Here is a 17,794-nt window from a genome sequence, read left to right as displayed (position 1 = left end):
TCGTTTGAGAGTTAATTGTTGGTGATAAAAGATTTAGAGAATAATCACATATAAATAAAGTGTTGTAGAACTCGCTAAACGCTACTTACGCGGTGGGTAGGGACTAGCAATTAACTAGATCGGAATTTTTATGTGAATTTTCAAATAAACATATAAATGCCAAATTTCATATATAAACTTTTCAATTTTAACCGGTTTTGACCAAACAACGATTAATCGGTGGGATATCGACTAGCGGAGATTAATGGCACATAGGCAAGATTTTTCAACCATTATACGATAGGTATCGTATGTCCCTATCATTAAAATAAAATATGCATTAATAACATGGGAGAATAATATTTATCGGTTTGGTATTCCTGGAAAATGGTAAGCGACAAGACAACTTTTTAAACGTATCCAGTAAAATTTCACCGGCTACTAGCAACGTCTGAATAGCATTTTTATATTAAAGACAACTAGGCTACCAACATCTTAAAGATGAACTAAATGTAACATCTTCAAGTGCTACTCAAACATTAAACACAAACAACAAAAATAGCCAAACACATAGTTAATAAAACAAGTAAAGAGAAGCTTAAACATGACATCTCATTTTGATATGCAGCATAAGATGTAGGCATCACACAATTATCACCATCTGAAAAAAGATGTAAAAAAAACGTTATTCGATCGAAATTACAACTTCAACATATATAGGTTATCGGTTTTCAGACAAACACACAAACTGTTTTAAAACAATAACAAGAACTTACTTCACTCCACTTTCTAAGCGAGTAAATGGTGTTTCGATCGACATCCACATGTACATGTTTTACATGGTACAATCGTCCCGTTGTGGAAAGATTTGAGAGATGAACAACAAGCAGGAGGCTTCCCAGCCAGACGTTGCGAATATGTACATATAACATCCCATGTCACTGCAAAAAAAAAAGTTTTGAGTTTAATAGTTAAATAGTGATGTGGGCCCAAGTTTAGAAGAGCGGGCCATGGTATTTCTGGAGGCCCAATATCACGTTTCAAAAGGGACTGCACGAACATGGGCATAACTTGGGCTACGGGCCTCTGTTTCAAGCGTGTTACCAGTCAAAACGACCGTTGGAACGTGGGCCACGTTGTGGTAACATGCCATAGGTGAGTTATCCCGTTTATTTTCCCGAAATAAGGCTTCTAGATACACTTTTGGGCCACTTTTGTGTTTTTCGTCTAGTTTTCGGTTTTTGTTTTGGGCTGTTGTTGGGCCTTTGGTTGTTTGTGTTGGCCCAAACCTATTTTAGATGTTCTATTAATATGTTATGAATGCTTGTGACTAATCATTGATCAATTATTGAATAAAAAACGTTTGCTTTTCAAATTCCTGACTTTTGGGTCGAATTTGGGGGTTTGGAGAAGGATCATCACGCGTATTCGTTGAATCAACGTGATTTACCTTCGTTCTCTATTAGTACGATGCATCAAATAGTGAGTTTAATATTAAGTATACTTTAATACTTACTCATAGCTTGAGTGACTCTTCTTCCATCTGGAGTAACAAACTTTGTTGATGGTTTACGTAGAGCGGGTCCACAAGTATAGCCAGGACCGGGTGCGAGTAATTTAACGTTTCTAGGAAGCTTGACCGTGCTGTTGGTGGTTCCAGCTGAACCAACACTAAGTTGAAATGAGCTAGCATAGTTTTTGGGGTCTAGGCCGCGTACGCTGATAACACCTCCTTTACAACAATTTGCAACTTGTTGGTTGTAAGGTGTTCCTGGCAATAAATCAACAATATTTGGAGTTTTCATGCAAGAATGCGGTACTGCACCTTTGAATCTTGAACAGTCTCCTTGCTCGGTGGCTTGAGCGCCGAGCATGGACCATATTATCTCTTTCTTGGACCATGTCCAAGTTAAGGTCCATCCGGGGGGTGCAATGAAGCGGTATCGTTGGAAGTTGTATATTGTAACAACGGTCTATCGATAAAATGCAGTTTGTATGATGTTATGAATAGATATTGTGGACTTAAAGGTGTTACAAAACCCTTTAAACCGGAAGGGGGGGGGGGGGATGGCCAAAATGTCCATTTGACCAGTCAAAATAAACGTTTTGTCCATAGAATCCGCCCGAGGAGGGGCTTGCGTCTGATTAACTAGTTGGTGAGGTAATAGCTTACCGAGGCGCAAAAATGTCCACCCCAAAATCCAGTCAACCTGTTTACTTAATAATCATCACTCGACTAGATTTTTCAACCAACCAAGTCACGTCACATATCAATATGCCGTCGAAACACCCTGATTCAATAATATAAAAAAACCCGTCGAACAACGAGATTTTTTAGACATCTTGACAGGATTTTTATGTGTCCCGACGATATTTGTTTGGCTCCCGACAAGATTTTGTCGTTTTTCGACGATAATTATCTCATCTTCCGACGGAATTTCATTTTAGGTTCCGCCGAAATTTTCTTGACGCGTGGCAAAATCTTGTTGGTTGAAAATCTTGAAATGTCGATTTTCATTGATGATTATTAACTAAAAGCAGGTCGATTGAATTTGGGGTGGACATTTTGAAGAAAAACTGGTCAAACGGACATTTTGTTTACTTTGCTTAATTTGACCGGTAAATGGACATTTTGATCATTTTCAAAAAAAATGAAAAAAATAATAATAATAATAATAATAATAATAATAATAATAATACAGCTAGTTAATTACCACATAACCATCAGGGGTCCAACTAATAACATCCCACTTGATTGTGATGTTTCCATGAGGATCTTGTGCATCATAGGCTTCTACAAATTAACAAACAAAAGAGTTGCTATGAACATTTATTCATTCACAAATTTATGCTATGAACATCTCATTACTAAGTCAAACTTTTATTAATGTAGACATGCTATGAACATTATGACCAAGTCAACCTTGATCAACAAAGATCTAATCTTTCTAATGTAAACAAGACATTAAACAAGATTTAAACCTGTGCAAGTGAAGCTGAATGAAGAAAGCAAGATTGCTACAAAAATGGTGGAAATTAAAAGTCTAGTGAGTGATCCAAAGCAGTAATCCATGACTTGTTCTTAAGATCTGTAGCAACTACTGCAGCTAGTGTTCTTGAGCATGTATATAATGTGAAGCTAACACAAAAGTCAAAATGTCAAATAATTAATATGGCGAAACTAGGATGAGTAACTACAGCCACAGGATCAGTCAACGATGATCCAATATTCAACATTCAACATATCTTGCCAATTATTCATGAGGAATATATTTTTTAAGTCATTTTTTGGTTTGAATCATTTATGTTAGTTTTTTAATATATATTTTAAGTTTTTTTTGTTTGAATCATTTTATGTTAGTTTTTTGGGCTTACTAATGTATATATACAATTTAGAGCCGATATTGTCGATTAAATTCGCGTCAATTCGTCACCGGAAAACGCAGATTTCTTTTTGTTGGTTTGTTGTGTTTTATTTCTTTTTGTTTAAATATTTGGGGCTAAACGAATTTATTTTTTTGTTTAATTTCTGTGTTGTAACCCAATATTGGCCAAATTCGTGACCGTTCACAGCCACACCACACAAGGGCATTTTTTTTAATATGTTAATTTGTTGTATTTGGACATTGACATGTAATTCTTTTGGTTTAGTTCTGGTATCCCGCGGATTTTACCGACAGCACATCATTTTAAATATGTTTTTTATCATAAGTTACACGGATGTCAGTAATATTCAGTGTGTTTGTTTTACCGGGTTAATTTTCGTTATCGTTACAGACCTACCCGATACCAACCAAACTCGCTAGATGAACCATCGTAACGCGGTGGTTTTTTGTTACCTAGGTAATTATTATACTACTATTAAAAATATAATATGTACTTTACAAATATAATTTAGCAAGAATTAAAACAAAACACAATCAGTGAAATTGAGTTATTTTGATTTTTTTTGGTTTGTTTACTCACTTATCTAAAGTAAACAAAATCTTATATGAGCGTTTATAGATTCTATTTCACTATATTTAGATTTGGACCTGAACGGATCGGTTGATCAGACAATGAACCACCTACATAACTGGTCAGGTTGAGTCCATTCGACGCGCTTTTAGTTGAAGTGGCCGGTTAGTTAACAGATAAACGTTACGCGATAATTAAGCAACTTTTTCTCACAATATCCACAACATAATCAAGAACTTTACTTCAAAGAATTAACCAACATTTTAAAGATGAATCAAACATGTTAACAAAACATCAAACGAAAACAAAGAAAACAGTCAAGCACATCGTTAACAAAGCAAATATAGAGAAGCCTAAACGCGATGTCACGTTTGGAAGATATTGATTTGGAGCATAAGCTTGAATTGGAGCATAAGCTGGAGGCATCACACAATTATCACTGCAGATACATATATTATACATAACATAAGTATTTGGACTTTAGACAAATACACAAAGTGTTTTAAAATATATATGAACTTACTTAACACAAGTTTCGGGTTGAGTAACATTTCGGCATCCGCATGTACATGTATTGCATGGTACAAATGTCCCGTTGTAGGACGAAAAGAGAGATGAACAACAAGCAGGAGGTTTCCCGGCTAGGAATTGTGAATGTGTACATGTAGCATTCCACGTCACTACAAAAAAATATATAAATTAAAAAAAAAAAAAGAGTTTACAAGTTGAATAGTTGGTAAGAAGTTGATCCAAATTGGGGAAACCGAGATAGAAAGTGTTTTCAACATAAAACAGACATAACTTAACTTAGGCTAGGAGTGAAGTTACAGATACTGTAAATAGTGACAAAAAGGTCTTAACAAGTCAAATCATGTGGGTATCAGCTATAGACGGTTTGGCCCGCTTGTTGAACCTAGATTCCATAATTTGGGCTCTGATTTCGTCATTAAATATTTCTTCAATTTTAGGCGTCTCTAGTTGTTTCTCTTTTTAGAGTTGATATATAAATCATTGAGTGACTTAATTTACACGTTTATTAATGTCATTAATTTAATTGTTTTAGGCACAGTTTGTAATTTTGAAAATTTGACAATGCCTACCAAATTTTTAAAAGATCCATATAAATAAGCTTGTAAATGAACCAAACGCTCAGTGAACTGTTTGTGAACCATTCGGTGGGAAGGATTTCCCCGCTGTAGATAGAACCTAGGGGTGACAAATGTGACACATGGGTTGAATGAGTTGTATTAAAATGTATATAATGAGTCAAACTAAAAAAGAAAAATGATTGAAACAGGTTAAAACATGTTGACATGTCTCGAGTTTTTTTTTAATTTTTTTATGGAATGAGAAAAGGAGAAAATGTTTATTAATTTTACTTTTTTGTGTTTTTGATTTATATTTTGAATTATGATATTTTAATGTTTGTTTTTTTGAATTTTTTAATGAGGGGTGTTTGAAATGGGTTAAAATGAGTTGATATTTGAAAAACCCTTTTTAACCCATTTCAAAAACACCTCATTAAAAAATTCAAAAATAACACTTAAAAATCAAAACTCAAAATATAAATCAAAAACTAAAAAAGAAAAATTCTAAAATGTTTCCTTCGTTTTTCTTATTCCATAAAAAAAACTCGAGAAATATCAACCCGTTTCAATCATTTTCTTTTTTAGTTTGACATATTGTGAACCATTATATACATTTTAATACGGTCACATTTGTCACCCCTAGTTAGGGGTGTTCATCGGGTCAACCCGATCGGGTTTCGGGTTAATCGGGTCGGGTTAGTCGGGTATTCTTTAAAAATATCTAACCCGCAACCCGACCTATTAAGGTTCGGGTTATTCGGGTTTCGGGTTAGTTGGGATAACCAATTTAAGTTGTTTTTTATGTTTGTAATTTATAGGTTGCAAAATTTCTCATTCCACTCAAAATTCAATTTCTTTTACAATTAATTATCTTATAATTAAATATATTATGCCTGTAAATGAACCGAACAGACATGAACAAAGGCATGTCCGTGTTTTTTCATTTAACTTTTAACCAACACGAACACTTAATCGAACATATATTCGTGTTCATGTTCGTTAGTTAAAACCTAAACATGTCTGTGTTCATTTATGTTCGTTCATTTAAAATCTAAATGAGTTCTGAAACATAAATGAACATAATTAAACAAAGATAAACGAACATGGAGGAACATATATGTACATACATTAATGAACACAAATATACATAAACAAACGCTTTTAAATAAACACAAACAAATATAAAACATATTAGGGTGACATAATTTCTAAATACGAATAATATATAATAATTTTCTATTAACATGTAAACGAACATGAACGAACGTAAACAAACTTAAAATAACGATCATAAACGAACGTTCCCGAACATAGATGAACGAGTGAAACATGTGTTCATGTTTGTTCGTTTAATTAAATGAACACAACATAAATGAACTTTCCATCGAACGGTTCTTAAATAAACAGAATCATTAACTCCTCTATAAAGCTTATTTTATTGCCTTTATAGTGTAACGCCTTGTTCTTGAGTTTTTTTTAAGTAGAAAAAGGAAAGGAAAACTAAGGATGGTTAAAAAATGAGTGTTCATGAGTTTTTTTTATGATGGAAAAGAAAGGAGTAGGAAGAGTTAGGAGGGATTAAATTGATGTTTTTTTCCAATAAATTATCCTTTCAAAAATGGGATGATTACTAAGGATAAGTTTTTTTCCCAATAAGTTATCATTTTATTTACTCAAATTTCCTTCTAACTCAAAAACACACCTATTAAAAAAAATTTCTTTCCTTCCCTTTCCTTTCTTATCCTTTCCTATCATTTCCTTTTTATTTCCTTGATTAAAAAACTCAAGAACATTAATCTTTGTATTTAAAGTTAATTATCACCACTAATTGGGTTATTTGGGTTAATTCGAAACCCGACCCTATTAACAATTCGGGTTAACCCGATTAATACTTTTTGACCCTATTAACCCGACCCGAATTTGCTTATTCGGGTTCGGGTCAGGTCGGGTTAATCAAGTTAAGATATTTTGGACACCCCTACCCCTCGTAGAACCCTCCAGAAACCTCCGATTACTATAAACCCTAACCCGACGGACAAGATCTAATCAACCCAACCGAACCATGTTCTTCTTCTTCGTTGGAGGAGTCACTCAAGAGGTTCGTAACGTCCTTAAAAAAGAAGCCAGCCGGTGCATCAACTGCCGGTCACCTGAGGACCTCGTCGACACCAACAAAGTCCTCAAACTGTTCTTCGTACCGGTCTACCGCTGGCCAGGAAAGCACCAACTCATGCATTGCAACAATTGCGGCCTCTTTTATCCTCCGTCGTCGGAAAGCCGCCGGTGACAGTTCTGTGATCGGGAGCTGGATTCTGATTTTAGGTTTTGCCCATTTTGTGGCTCTGCTCTTTGAAATAATAATAATAATAATAATAATAATAATAAGATGTTATGTAATTGTAATAATTGTATGCTTCGTTCGTTCATTTATGTTCGTGAACGTTCGTTTATGTTTGTTTATATCATTTATGTTTGTTTATTTATGTTCATTTACATATTAATAGCATGGTTGCAAAAGTCGCTAGGCGCTCCTAGGGCGGTCGACTAGGGAGTTGCGAGTACTCGGTTTAGGCGGGGTGTACTCGGATATGGTATTTTACGAAGAAATTTATTTTTCGGAGATTATATATATGTCAAATATGAAAAGTTTACTAAAATTATACGAAGCACAACTGGAAAATACGAAAACAATCAATAACACGTACATATTAGTTCAAGAACATGTCTCAGTTGATGAAATATGTACCTCAATCGAACTTAAATAAGAGCTTTGTGAGTTGAGAACTTCAAATCGGATGATAACAATGGTGGTTGCGAGTTTAGAACTGAAATCAGGTTGTGTGTTAGCGTGTAAAGGGAAAAAACAGTGGTGGGCTCTTGGAAAATTTTGATTTTTTTAATAAAAATCAAAATTTTGTTAAGACCAAGTTGGACCGCCTAGGCCGAGTAGAGCCGTCTAGGACCGAGTGGGACCGCCTAGGGCAGATTCCGAGTTTTTTGACCTTGGAGAAGAAAAGCGGTGCAGTGAAATGCCGAGGAGCGTCTAGGCACCTTACAATACTGATTAATAGAAAATAATTACATATTATCTTGAAGAGTCATCTAGTTAATAGTTTTATGTTTGTTCATTTATGTTCGTTTACATTTGTTTATATATGTTTGTGAATTGTTTGTTTAAAGTAAAATAAACGAACATAAACGAACATGTTCATTTTTAAAATAAACGAACACAAACACAAAGTATGTGTTCGGTTAAGTGTCCATGTTCGTTTTTTCTTTCCTTCGCACTATCAATAGTTTATGAACTAAATGATGTATAGTTACTCATAGCTTGAGTAACTCTTCTCCCATCTGGAGTAATAAACTTTGTAGGTGATTTACTAACAAAAGCCGGTCAACAAGTGTAGCCCGGACCGGGTGCGAAGTAAGGTGAAGTTTTTAGGAACCTTCACCGTGTCGTTGGTGTTTCCACCTTCACCAACACTAATCTGGAACGAGCTAATATAGTTGTCGGGATCTAGTCCTCGTACGCTAATAACTCCACCTTTACAACAATTTGCAACTTGCTGATTGTAAGGGAAACTTGGTGGGTCTTCTTGCAGCTATGTGGCTGTGGTGTAGTTTTATATTCTGAACAGTTTCCTTGCTCGGTCGCTTGTCCGCCGAACATGGATTGTATAACCTCTTTGTTGGACCATGTCCAACCTAAGGTCCACCCTGGGGACGAAATGTAGTGGTATTCTTGGTAGTTGTATATTGTAACAACGGCCTGTCGATAAAAGTAGTTTATACTGATAGATATTAATAACATCATCAAAGATTGACTTCGCGCATATTATTAATGTTTAATAGATGTAATAAAGCAAAATGTTATAAGAAAAACTTAATGAGCAGAATAAGCAATCAAATGCATAAAACATCATTAATTTGATACTTGAGCATAGAAATGCAACACCTAAATATGTCAACTCTATACCCCTCTTAATAATAATAATAATAATAATAATAATAATAATAATAATAATAATAATAATAATAATAATAATAATAATAATAATAATGAAAGACTATGTTTTTGATAAAGTTACAAATAAAAAAAATGGTTAAAAAATAAAATTATTACACCATCAATACAGAACCGTAAAAACCTGCCTGTCCATCCAACCTAACTGTTTTGTTAAAAAAAGTGTACTTAAAGGTTTGACCTAGACTTTTGTTAAAACCAGTTTCGACTGGCCGTAAATATCCTTAGATGCGCTAAGGTTGAGAGGTGGGCCCACCTTATTTTATTATAATATTCAATTGAGTCATTATGTTAAAAAAAGTTAGTCAAAAGGGCATTTTTGCAAAATGGTCAAACAACCATTTTGAAGATTTCCTTTTAAAAAAGTGCATGAATAATTGCAAAGAATGGACAACGTGATCGAGTTATTTTAACAAAACAAGTTATTTTAACAAAATAGACATTGACTTATAAATTACTGGATAAATCTTAGTCGACGGTTAAAAGTAGAATGGGTTGACGAATATAACCAAGCCTTAGCCGGCATCTGGAAGCGGAGGCAAAGCTTTTGCAGCCAACAAAAAATTAGTTGGTTTTATTTGATTGCCTGTTTTTTTGGACCCATAGTACTTTTCATGGTTTAGCGTGTCACCTAATTTTTAGACTCCTTAGCCAGCGAGCTTATTTTGACGTTGTTTGAATATTTGTTTCGGTAAACGCTGATTTTGCATGTTTATATTGGTAAGTTTTTTAGTAAGCTTATAAATGTTGATACTTTTTTGACAAGGTAAGAAAATAGACATATATCGTACCACATAACCATCAGGGGTCCAGCTGATAACATCCCACTTGATTGTGATATTACCATTTGGGTCTTGTGCATCAAAGGCTTCTACAAATTAACAAACAAAATAGTCGATAGATATTTATCGTCATAACTCGAAAACCAAAAGATGAAAATCGTCAAAACTTGCAAATTTAAACAAGAACATACTCGAATGTAAGCAAGATTCAAACCTGAGAAAGTGAAGCCGAATGACGAAAGAAAGATTGCTACAAAAATGGTGGAAACCGAAATTCGGGTGAGAGATTCAAAGCAGTAATCCATTGCTTGTTCTTAAGATTTACTAAATTAAACAGCAGTTTATATAATATTAAAGTCAAACATGATAGTCATATGTAGCTTATGAATATGAACTGTATTTGCATGTTGAAAATAAAATATGTTTAAAGACCATTGAAATAGAATTAAATCACATGCTCAACTTGTTTTTATATTACATGAAGTTTAAGTTTAATACAAGTGTTGCTAAGCTTCTTGTTCATTTAAAAAATGATCATGTAATTAGTCAATTAGACAGATAATCATGTAAATAGTCATGCATGTTCACATTACTAGAGTTTCATTTTATTTTTTTAACCACCAACAAAGCCCGGCCAGTCACCAATTTCAGGGAAAACCCGCCATAATTTTTTTTAAATTGAGTTTTGTGTTTGATGATGGTTTTGAAGCAAAAGTAACTTTTTGACAGAAATCGTTGTTACCAACTGCGGCAGTTTTTACCTTTTCATAGATTATTTGCAGTCATTCTCTACACGTGTTACGCACCAACACCTACAACACCAAGTCGCCAATAATAGCAATGAAGAATGCCTTAGTTCTGTATAAGGCATGATTGTATAAAGTTTATAAATGACAATTGGATTTTAACATCCAAACCATAAGCTATTAACAGTGGCGGAGCCAAGGTTTTTTTCCTATGGTTTCGGGATTTTTTGGTGCTCGATTTTTTCCGGCATCAAAGTTTCCGGGCCCGGATGGGTAGGGTCGGTCATTCAGCCAAATAAATAAAACATAATATCGGTATCATAACAAAAGTACGTCATTGTTTTCGGGCCCGAACTGGCGAAGAAGGAGGCGATAATCTGGACCTGGTTGATAGACAATAAATTTATCAACACTTGTTTTCAGCCTTTTTTATTGGATTGGGCTTATTAACCCATTCAATTAATAACTTTGAGCTTTTTTACAATATACATATATCATATATAGGTTATTATTGACCCATTCATAATGTTTATCACTAATTTTTACAGTTTTTTAAAAACTTTTTATATTTTATAAAAAGAATATTCATTACTAAAAAGTATTTAACTAAATTTTGCATAATCAATGGGTTTGAATTTTTTTTAAATGATATTGGGTTCGTTCGTCCGTTAAATCGCACCTATGTTTGACCGGGTTCGGTCAAACCCGGTATGATGTATGTGGCTCCGCCACTGCCTATTAGTCGATAATAACTTATAGTGATAAACTGATAAGACACCACAATCCTCATAGTTTTGACTTTCCTAGTTTCCTTACCATCACACACTTAACTTAATAGTAACTCCGTCTTACTTTCATTTATCTTATGAACAATTGTTCATTTACGTTTGTTTGTATCGACTTGCAAGTTTCAACCTTGATGTTTCAAATCACTCTGACGATTCTTTACGTTTCATTTTTGTTTCAATTTTCATCACTTATGGTTTTATGTAATTTAGTCTAAAGAAAACAACATATTATTAACTTATACCTAATCCAATATGGCATGTACCTTCCAACATATAATTGCATACATACATGCGTGTACAACATCACTTGTACTTTCATACCTATGTAAATCATTGTACTAGATTGCTAAACACATGATGAATGTAATGCATCTTGTGACATAAGAATTTGGCTCTAAAGTAAATATATTGAGGCAAAGGTACAACTTAGCATCTAGGGTACTTACTTTATATATTTCCAAAACAAACCATAGTCCACTAGTAAATGTTTCTTGATTTATTTCATGTCTCCCACATTCAAGATTACTACTAAAGCATTTAGTACAACCATGGTATAGTGTTGTGTTTCAAGAACATTAGAGTAAATAAACGAGTTTGCTAAATGTACCCCTCTCGTTAAGTAAAAACAGAAAGATAAAATGATTGATCTAAGGGAATTTCACGGAAAAAAACATGGAAAACGTCTATGGTGTAGAGATTACACGAAAAACAAGACAATGTTGAAGGTGGCACGTGGCTAAAAAGGCAGCTCTGTAAACATTTACATTGTTAGTTGGACACACAGCTAGACGTTTTTCAGATGTAATGTCTACCTAGCCGACTTGTGAGACGTTTTCCCTCATAAGACGCTACATTTGAAAAACACCACGTGCCAACATATTATTGGTCCAATTGTGGGTGAGTCCCACTACCAAGAGAAACATCTACAAAGTTGTCTTTTCAGGCACAGGTGCCTTCTGTATGGTCTTGTTTTTCATAAAATCTCTACTTTCCCATGTTAATTTTGACTCCCCCCCCCCCCCCCCCCGCGTATTTTCATTGTTTAATATTGTGATTTTCCCTTTATTTTGAGGGGTTAGTAAATATAATACGTCTAGCTTGACATCTTGTGAGAGGAAAATGTCTACCTAGACGTTGACGTTTTCCCCTCATAAGACGTTACATTTGAAAAATTCCACGTGTTAGCATATTATGGGTCCAACTGTGGGTGGGTCCCATTAACAAGGGAAACATCTATAGAGCTGTCTTTTTAGGCACGTGTGCCTTCTGCATGGTCTTGTATTTCATAAAGTCTCTATAGTTGAACGTTTCCTATGTTTATTTTTGACAACCCCCCCCCCCCCCCCCCCCCCCCCAACAAAAAACAACCATGTTTTCACTGTTTACTTTTTGTTTTTCCCTTGATTTAATAAAGGGTATGGTTAGCAAATATAACAGGGAGTGAGGTACGTCTAGCACAATCCAGAAACAAAAAGGTGCGATACGTTTAACAACAAAGCAATAAACATCAAAAGGAACTGAACCTAAGAGTTACATCACATGTAATAAATACATGATTAAATGAGCAACATTTAACTAAAAAAGATGAATGCAACCCTTCACAACTTTACTGCATAAAGCACAAGTCTTTGTTGCAGGATAACTTGATGAAGACTCACAACTCGGTGAAGCCATGTTAAATTACCAACTCACCCCAGAGAACAAACAATATGATGAATCCAAGAGGGTAATTTGGTCATTTTGGCAAAAAGATAAGTTTACAAACAGGCTTTAGAACATGAAGTTTCCATACATTTTACTAAACACCTGACAAACACCACATGAAAATAAAGCCAGCCTGCAGTCCCACCCTCATTATTTTGTCCACATGCAAAAGTGGAAGACTAGTGCATATATGATATATATCTCTCACACATTAATATCATACATGTTATAAATAAATATATATATTTTCCCTCTCATTCTCAAAATTTGACACACAATTCAATTCCCACAAAAAATATTCAACATTGTCTCCTTATATTCCATCATATCCTCTTCTGCAACCCTTAACAGTTTTGTCTTCAAGAATCAAAAAAGCTACAATCTTGGAGTGTTTTAATGCACACCAAATATTATAAAACATCTTATGAGTATATATGAGTATAACCCTGTAATCTTTTTATAAGTCTTGATTGATTAAACATGTCAGATAAGGAGGTTGTGCATAAGTTTAGAGGTGACAAACAGAAGCAATCAGGTTGCTTGAATGGTATTTTCCAGATCTTTGACCACCGGTATCGCCGAAATGATCATAACCACAAGAGGCTACCTCCAGGTATGAATGTTTTGGTTTAGTTTGGTCTTGTTTTGCTCATATATGATCAAATAAACAGCTTATTGTTATGTTGTAACACGCGAAGTTGCTAAACATGAGAAAACGTGTTTAGAGAATTAACACGCGTTTATCCATTTTGATTTCCTAGCCCCATAGGCTGTGGAGTTGTGAATAGAGTTCAGCGGGTCATACGTAGTATTTTTGGTTCCTAAGACCTAAAGCTTTGTTTTCAGTAGGGTTTTGCGTGTTCAACGGTCGTACATAGTAAATAATCAGCCCCTAAGGTTATGCGTAGTGGGGCGACAAAATGGAGGAACACTGACCCCCGGGCGATAATAGGGGCGATAAGAGGAGGGGGTGAAAATGGTGTGTGTTTTGTGTATACTAGAAGAGTGTCCGCGCGATGCAGCGGGAAACCGGAAACACATACTTTATAATCATATAACAAATTTTTGGGTGTTCATTATTTTGTTTAAAACTGTAAGACTGTTCACCAGTTTGGTTTCACGGTTGAAACCGGAGCTAACCATACATATTAAAATGTTAATTATTTACTTATTTAGCACTAGATATAATATATATTAGACATAGTTAAAATATAGTTAACCGAAGTTTTATTTAATACGAGCAAAATCGTCTATCACAACTTTAATTTAACCAAATTTTCAGTATGGATTTTTTATAATCTTTGTTCTTGTTATGATTTCGAATTCTATTTATTCTAATAAAGTTTATTATTCATGTCACCAAAGTTATCTTTGTTCATAGTATGATTCTCTTAATAACGTATTAGTTGATGTTTAGTTTGAAGTGAATGTATATGCAGATTTATAATTCTTATTTTAAATTTTAAACTCAAATTTTTTTATCGAAGTACAAACTATATCGGAACCTAATCGTTGGTAATGGTTCGGTTTAGTTGGGTTTTAATTAGAAACAGTTTAGTTTCGGTTTTCGACGACAACAAAAAATGGGTAAAGTTGGCTCATGGTTTAATTTAAAACCATCAAAAGCAAACCGCAAACACTTTTGCATAATTTTTTTTACTTTGAAAACTATAGCAATATCATACTCAAATTAAAGATAATAAAATGCTCGTTTTTATGATGCCATTTATTTAAAAAATATTAACGTACGAGAAAGTTATGATCGTTTTAAAATTGTGGGGGTAATTGGGTTAAAAGTGAAAATAAAATAATATATAAGTAAAAGACAAATGACCAAAGTTATCACTTTAAGGGATGAAACTTGTAACTATTTTGAAGAATTGAAAATGCCCGTGAGATTTTTATGTTACAATTACATTTTTGTCCCTAATTAGTCTTGTACATAATGCATTAATTCTTGTAAATTAGTTAAAGATGGCGTCTTAATTTGACCCTCTTTGGTGCATTATATATAGTAATGGTTATTATTATTATTATATGTATGTGCGTGTGTGATATATATATATATATATATATATGAGGCTACAATACCATTACACCTCAAAATAAAAACCCACCCTTTGCTGACCGGAGCGTCACATGGCGTAAGTCGTCCAATTTTGTAGCCCCTCCACTACACATAGCCTAAGACTCAAAGCTTTGTTTTTAGTAGGATCGGTTTTGTGGCCAGCTTGTTGCTTGTTTAACTGCCACTTTATTGTAATTGTTTGAATCGATGAATTAACGAGTATAACTCTTTTATTGAAACATAATAAACAGGTATAGAGAAAACCAGAGTTACTCCAAGAAACTCGGCTTCATCGTCTAGCTCGTCTACCGCCACGTCATCATTAGATTGTAGCAAAAGAGTTCAAACGGAAGCATCGTATTCTTCTCAAAGTGTGGTGTCTGAATCGTGTTCGTCTCCATTTTTCCACAGAAAACAGACGGATTCGTTTAGGCAGTTATCTGATATTAGAGACGTTGTAAAGGATTCGATGACAAGAGAACCGCGGGCTGTATCGGTTAAAACTGTGGCGAAAGATGAACGGGTAGGGCCCATAATGAAGCATGTTGACTCCCCGAGGCCGTTTGAGATGACACAGTACTCGTGTGATGAACGGGAATCACGGTTGAAATCTGATATGAAGATCAAAGAGCTTCCGAGGTTGTCACTGGACAGTAGGCAAGGGTATTTCGGTAATTCTGCTAGTGACCCGATAAGTAATAAGCGGGCCTCGTCGAGTGTTGTGGCCAGATTGATGGGTTTGGAAGCTTTAACACCCTCGATTGATAGAAGTAAAACCTTGAAAACAAATGGTTGTTTAAACGAAGAATTGGTCTCGAACGCAAAATCATCGAGAAAAGAGGAAGAACTAAAGGGAACCAAAGTTAGTCATGTATTGACAAAATTACCCCTGGAAACGGCTCCATGGAAGCAAGAAGGCGGTGTTCGAGGCCCACAGAAGCCACCAAGAGCCGAACGTGTTTCTCGGGCTATCTATGACAAGATAGAAAAACGGTTGACCGAACACGAGTTTGAAACAATTGGAGAGGATCTCAGAGCTCTTAAGAAGATAATAGAAGCAATACAAAAGCCAAAAAAGAGGTTAGAGAACAAAGAATATGCATTGAATCAGAGAGTTGACCGACCCGTTTCACCCATTATAATTCAACAAAAAGTCAAAAATGCAGAAGCTAGACAAGATACGGTTGCTAGGAAGCGGTTGAAAGATCCAAACGGTAACTTTCCGGAATCTTCTGGAACCGTGAGCCCAAAAATGCAGAGATCAAAGAATAGTATAAACGGGCCATCTTACGATTCGAGTAGGCCCAAGAAGCAGCCCGGTAAGCAACGATCTATATCAGGCTCAACGAGCAGACATTCAAAAACAAAATCCATGGATCCACTGCAAGACAGTAGCGAAACAAAATCAAATGATTTAAAAGTAACGGGTACTGAGTGGGCCCAAGAGGTCAATAGCACGTTTCAACCGAAAGAATGGTTGACTGAAAAGAAGTCAACTGTTGACCATGTCAAGCATACTATTGAACAGCCGAGCCCTGTTTCTGTTCTTGATGCAGTCTACACGGAAGAGACACCGTCTCCTGTAAAGAAGAAAGTTACTGCTTTTAATGGTACATAATATCATAAATCGTAATCTACTAAACTACATTCCTCGTTCCTAATTCGTTAACCTTTTCTTCACGTTATTGTTTCAGATGACGAAAACTTACGGTTTAAAGAGGCACAAGGTCAGTATTCTGAGTTCAATAAGACGAAACTAGAGAAAATAAAGAATCTAGTTCATCAAATTAAACTATTGAACACAAACACTGATGATGCTGTTAATCATACGGTAACATTTCCATGTGAGGGTGAAACCGGAGATCAAAGATATGTAGAGGAGATAATATTAGCTTCAGGATGCTTAAGAGATCTGGACCGTACCACCATAATAGCTCAGCTACATCCGGCCGTCGGTTTCATCAACCCTGAGTTGTTCAACGCTTTGGAGAAAACCAAAGCATGCACAGAGATTAAAGATGATGGAAACAACAAAAAGTTTATGAGATCCAAGACTAAGAAGAAAGTTGGTATTTGATACTGTGAACGATGTTCTCGGTCATAAATTTGTCATGTTCGATCCTTTAGGGCCACATAAAGGGAGGATTTTTAATGCAGACAAGTTACTGAAAGAAATATGGTCAGAAATTGACGGTCTGCAATATAAATCAGAAACAAGTGTATCGAATGAAGATGATGAAGTGAGTCAAGTGACACATATCATAAATGAAGATGTGAATAAAAGGTCACAAGAATGGGATGAGTATTGTTCTCATGTTCCATATCTAGTGTTGGATATAGAGCGGTTAATTTTTAAAGATTTGATATGTGAAGTTGTGAATGGTCAAGTAACCGGTCTGCAGGATTGGCCAAGGAGGCCACATTGCAGGCGATTATTTCCCGTGTAGAACCCGAATCTTGCTCGGTTTCTGTTTTCTAGCTTAAGTTTTAGTGAAAGCATGTACGGCAAATCAAATTTGTGTGTGAAGTGTGAGCACATATATATTATAATACAAAAGAAACTGCATTATGTATATCTTCTTTGCTTCAAACCTTTTCACAAAATACAGATGTTCGAGACATTGAGCGCGCATGCGTATTATTACAATGTTTGACCAT

General features: G+C 35.0%; 1 protein-coding gene and 3 pseudogenes across 3 annotated transcripts; 2 read left to right on the top strand and 2 right to left on the bottom strand.

Annotated features, from left to right (window-relative positions):
- Positions 1-486: 486 nt before the first annotated feature.
- Positions 487-3,111, bottom strand: LOC143556164 (protein COBRA-like). The gene is made up of 4 exons (XM_077045570.1): positions 2,962-3,111; positions 2,694-2,773; positions 1,496-1,952; positions 487-920 (listed from the first exon to the last, which is right to left on the bottom strand). The coding sequence occupies exons 1-4, from the start codon at positions 3,050-3,052 to the stop codon at positions 769-771; spliced, it is 780 nt and encodes a 259-aa protein (XP_076901685.1). The 5' UTR covers positions 3,053-3,111; the 3' UTR covers positions 487-768.
- A 3,903-nt stretch (positions 3,112-7,014) lies between these two features.
- On the top strand, positions 7,015-7,377 carry LOC143556163 (uncharacterized; annotated as a pseudogene).
- Positions 7,378-8,322: 945 nt separating this feature from the next.
- LOC143556145 (protein COBRA pseudogene) lies at positions 8,323-10,135 on the bottom strand (annotated as a pseudogene). The gene is made up of 3 exons (XR_013139328.1): positions 10,045-10,135; positions 9,840-9,919; positions 8,323-8,793 (listed from the first exon to the last, which is right to left on the bottom strand). The product of XR_013139328.1 is annotated as a protein COBRA pseudogene (transcript).
- A 2,677-nt stretch (positions 10,136-12,812) lies between these two features.
- On the top strand, positions 12,813-17,714 carry LOC143556186 (protein LONGIFOLIA 2-like; annotated as a pseudogene). Its single transcript, XR_013139337.1, has 3 exons — positions 12,813-13,681; positions 15,388-16,746; positions 16,831-17,714. The product of XR_013139337.1 is annotated as a protein LONGIFOLIA 2-like (transcript).
- The last annotated feature ends 80 nt before the right edge of the window (positions 17,715-17,794 follow it).

Source organism: Bidens hawaiensis, unplaced genomic scaffold, assembly GCF_021521415.1.
Source record: "Bidens hawaiensis isolate Kalapana, Puna unplaced genomic scaffold, B.hawaiensis_p1.1 tig00018483_1, whole genome shotgun sequence".
NCBI classification, from domain to species: domain Eukaryota; kingdom Viridiplantae; phylum Streptophyta; class Magnoliopsida; order Asterales; family Asteraceae; genus Bidens; species Bidens hawaiensis.
The sequence above is the reverse complement of the archived record's forward strand: the minus strand, read 5'-3'. Positions and strand labels throughout refer to the sequence as shown.

Bases quoted from the DNA above. Each gene is read 5' to 3' on its own strand.
- LOC143556164 (XM_077045570.1), bottom strand. From the start codon at position 3,052: ATGGATTACTGCTTTGGATCACTCACTAGACTTTTAATTTCCACCATT. The intron at 2,774-2,961 runs GTTTAAATCTTG...GTTAATTTGTAG, and splicing joins ATTCAGCTTCACTTGCACAG to AAGCCTATGATGCACAAGAT. The intron at 921-1,495 runs GTAAGTATTAAA...TTTTTTTTGCAG, and splicing joins AAGAGTCACTCAAGCTATGA to TGACATGGGATGTTATATGT.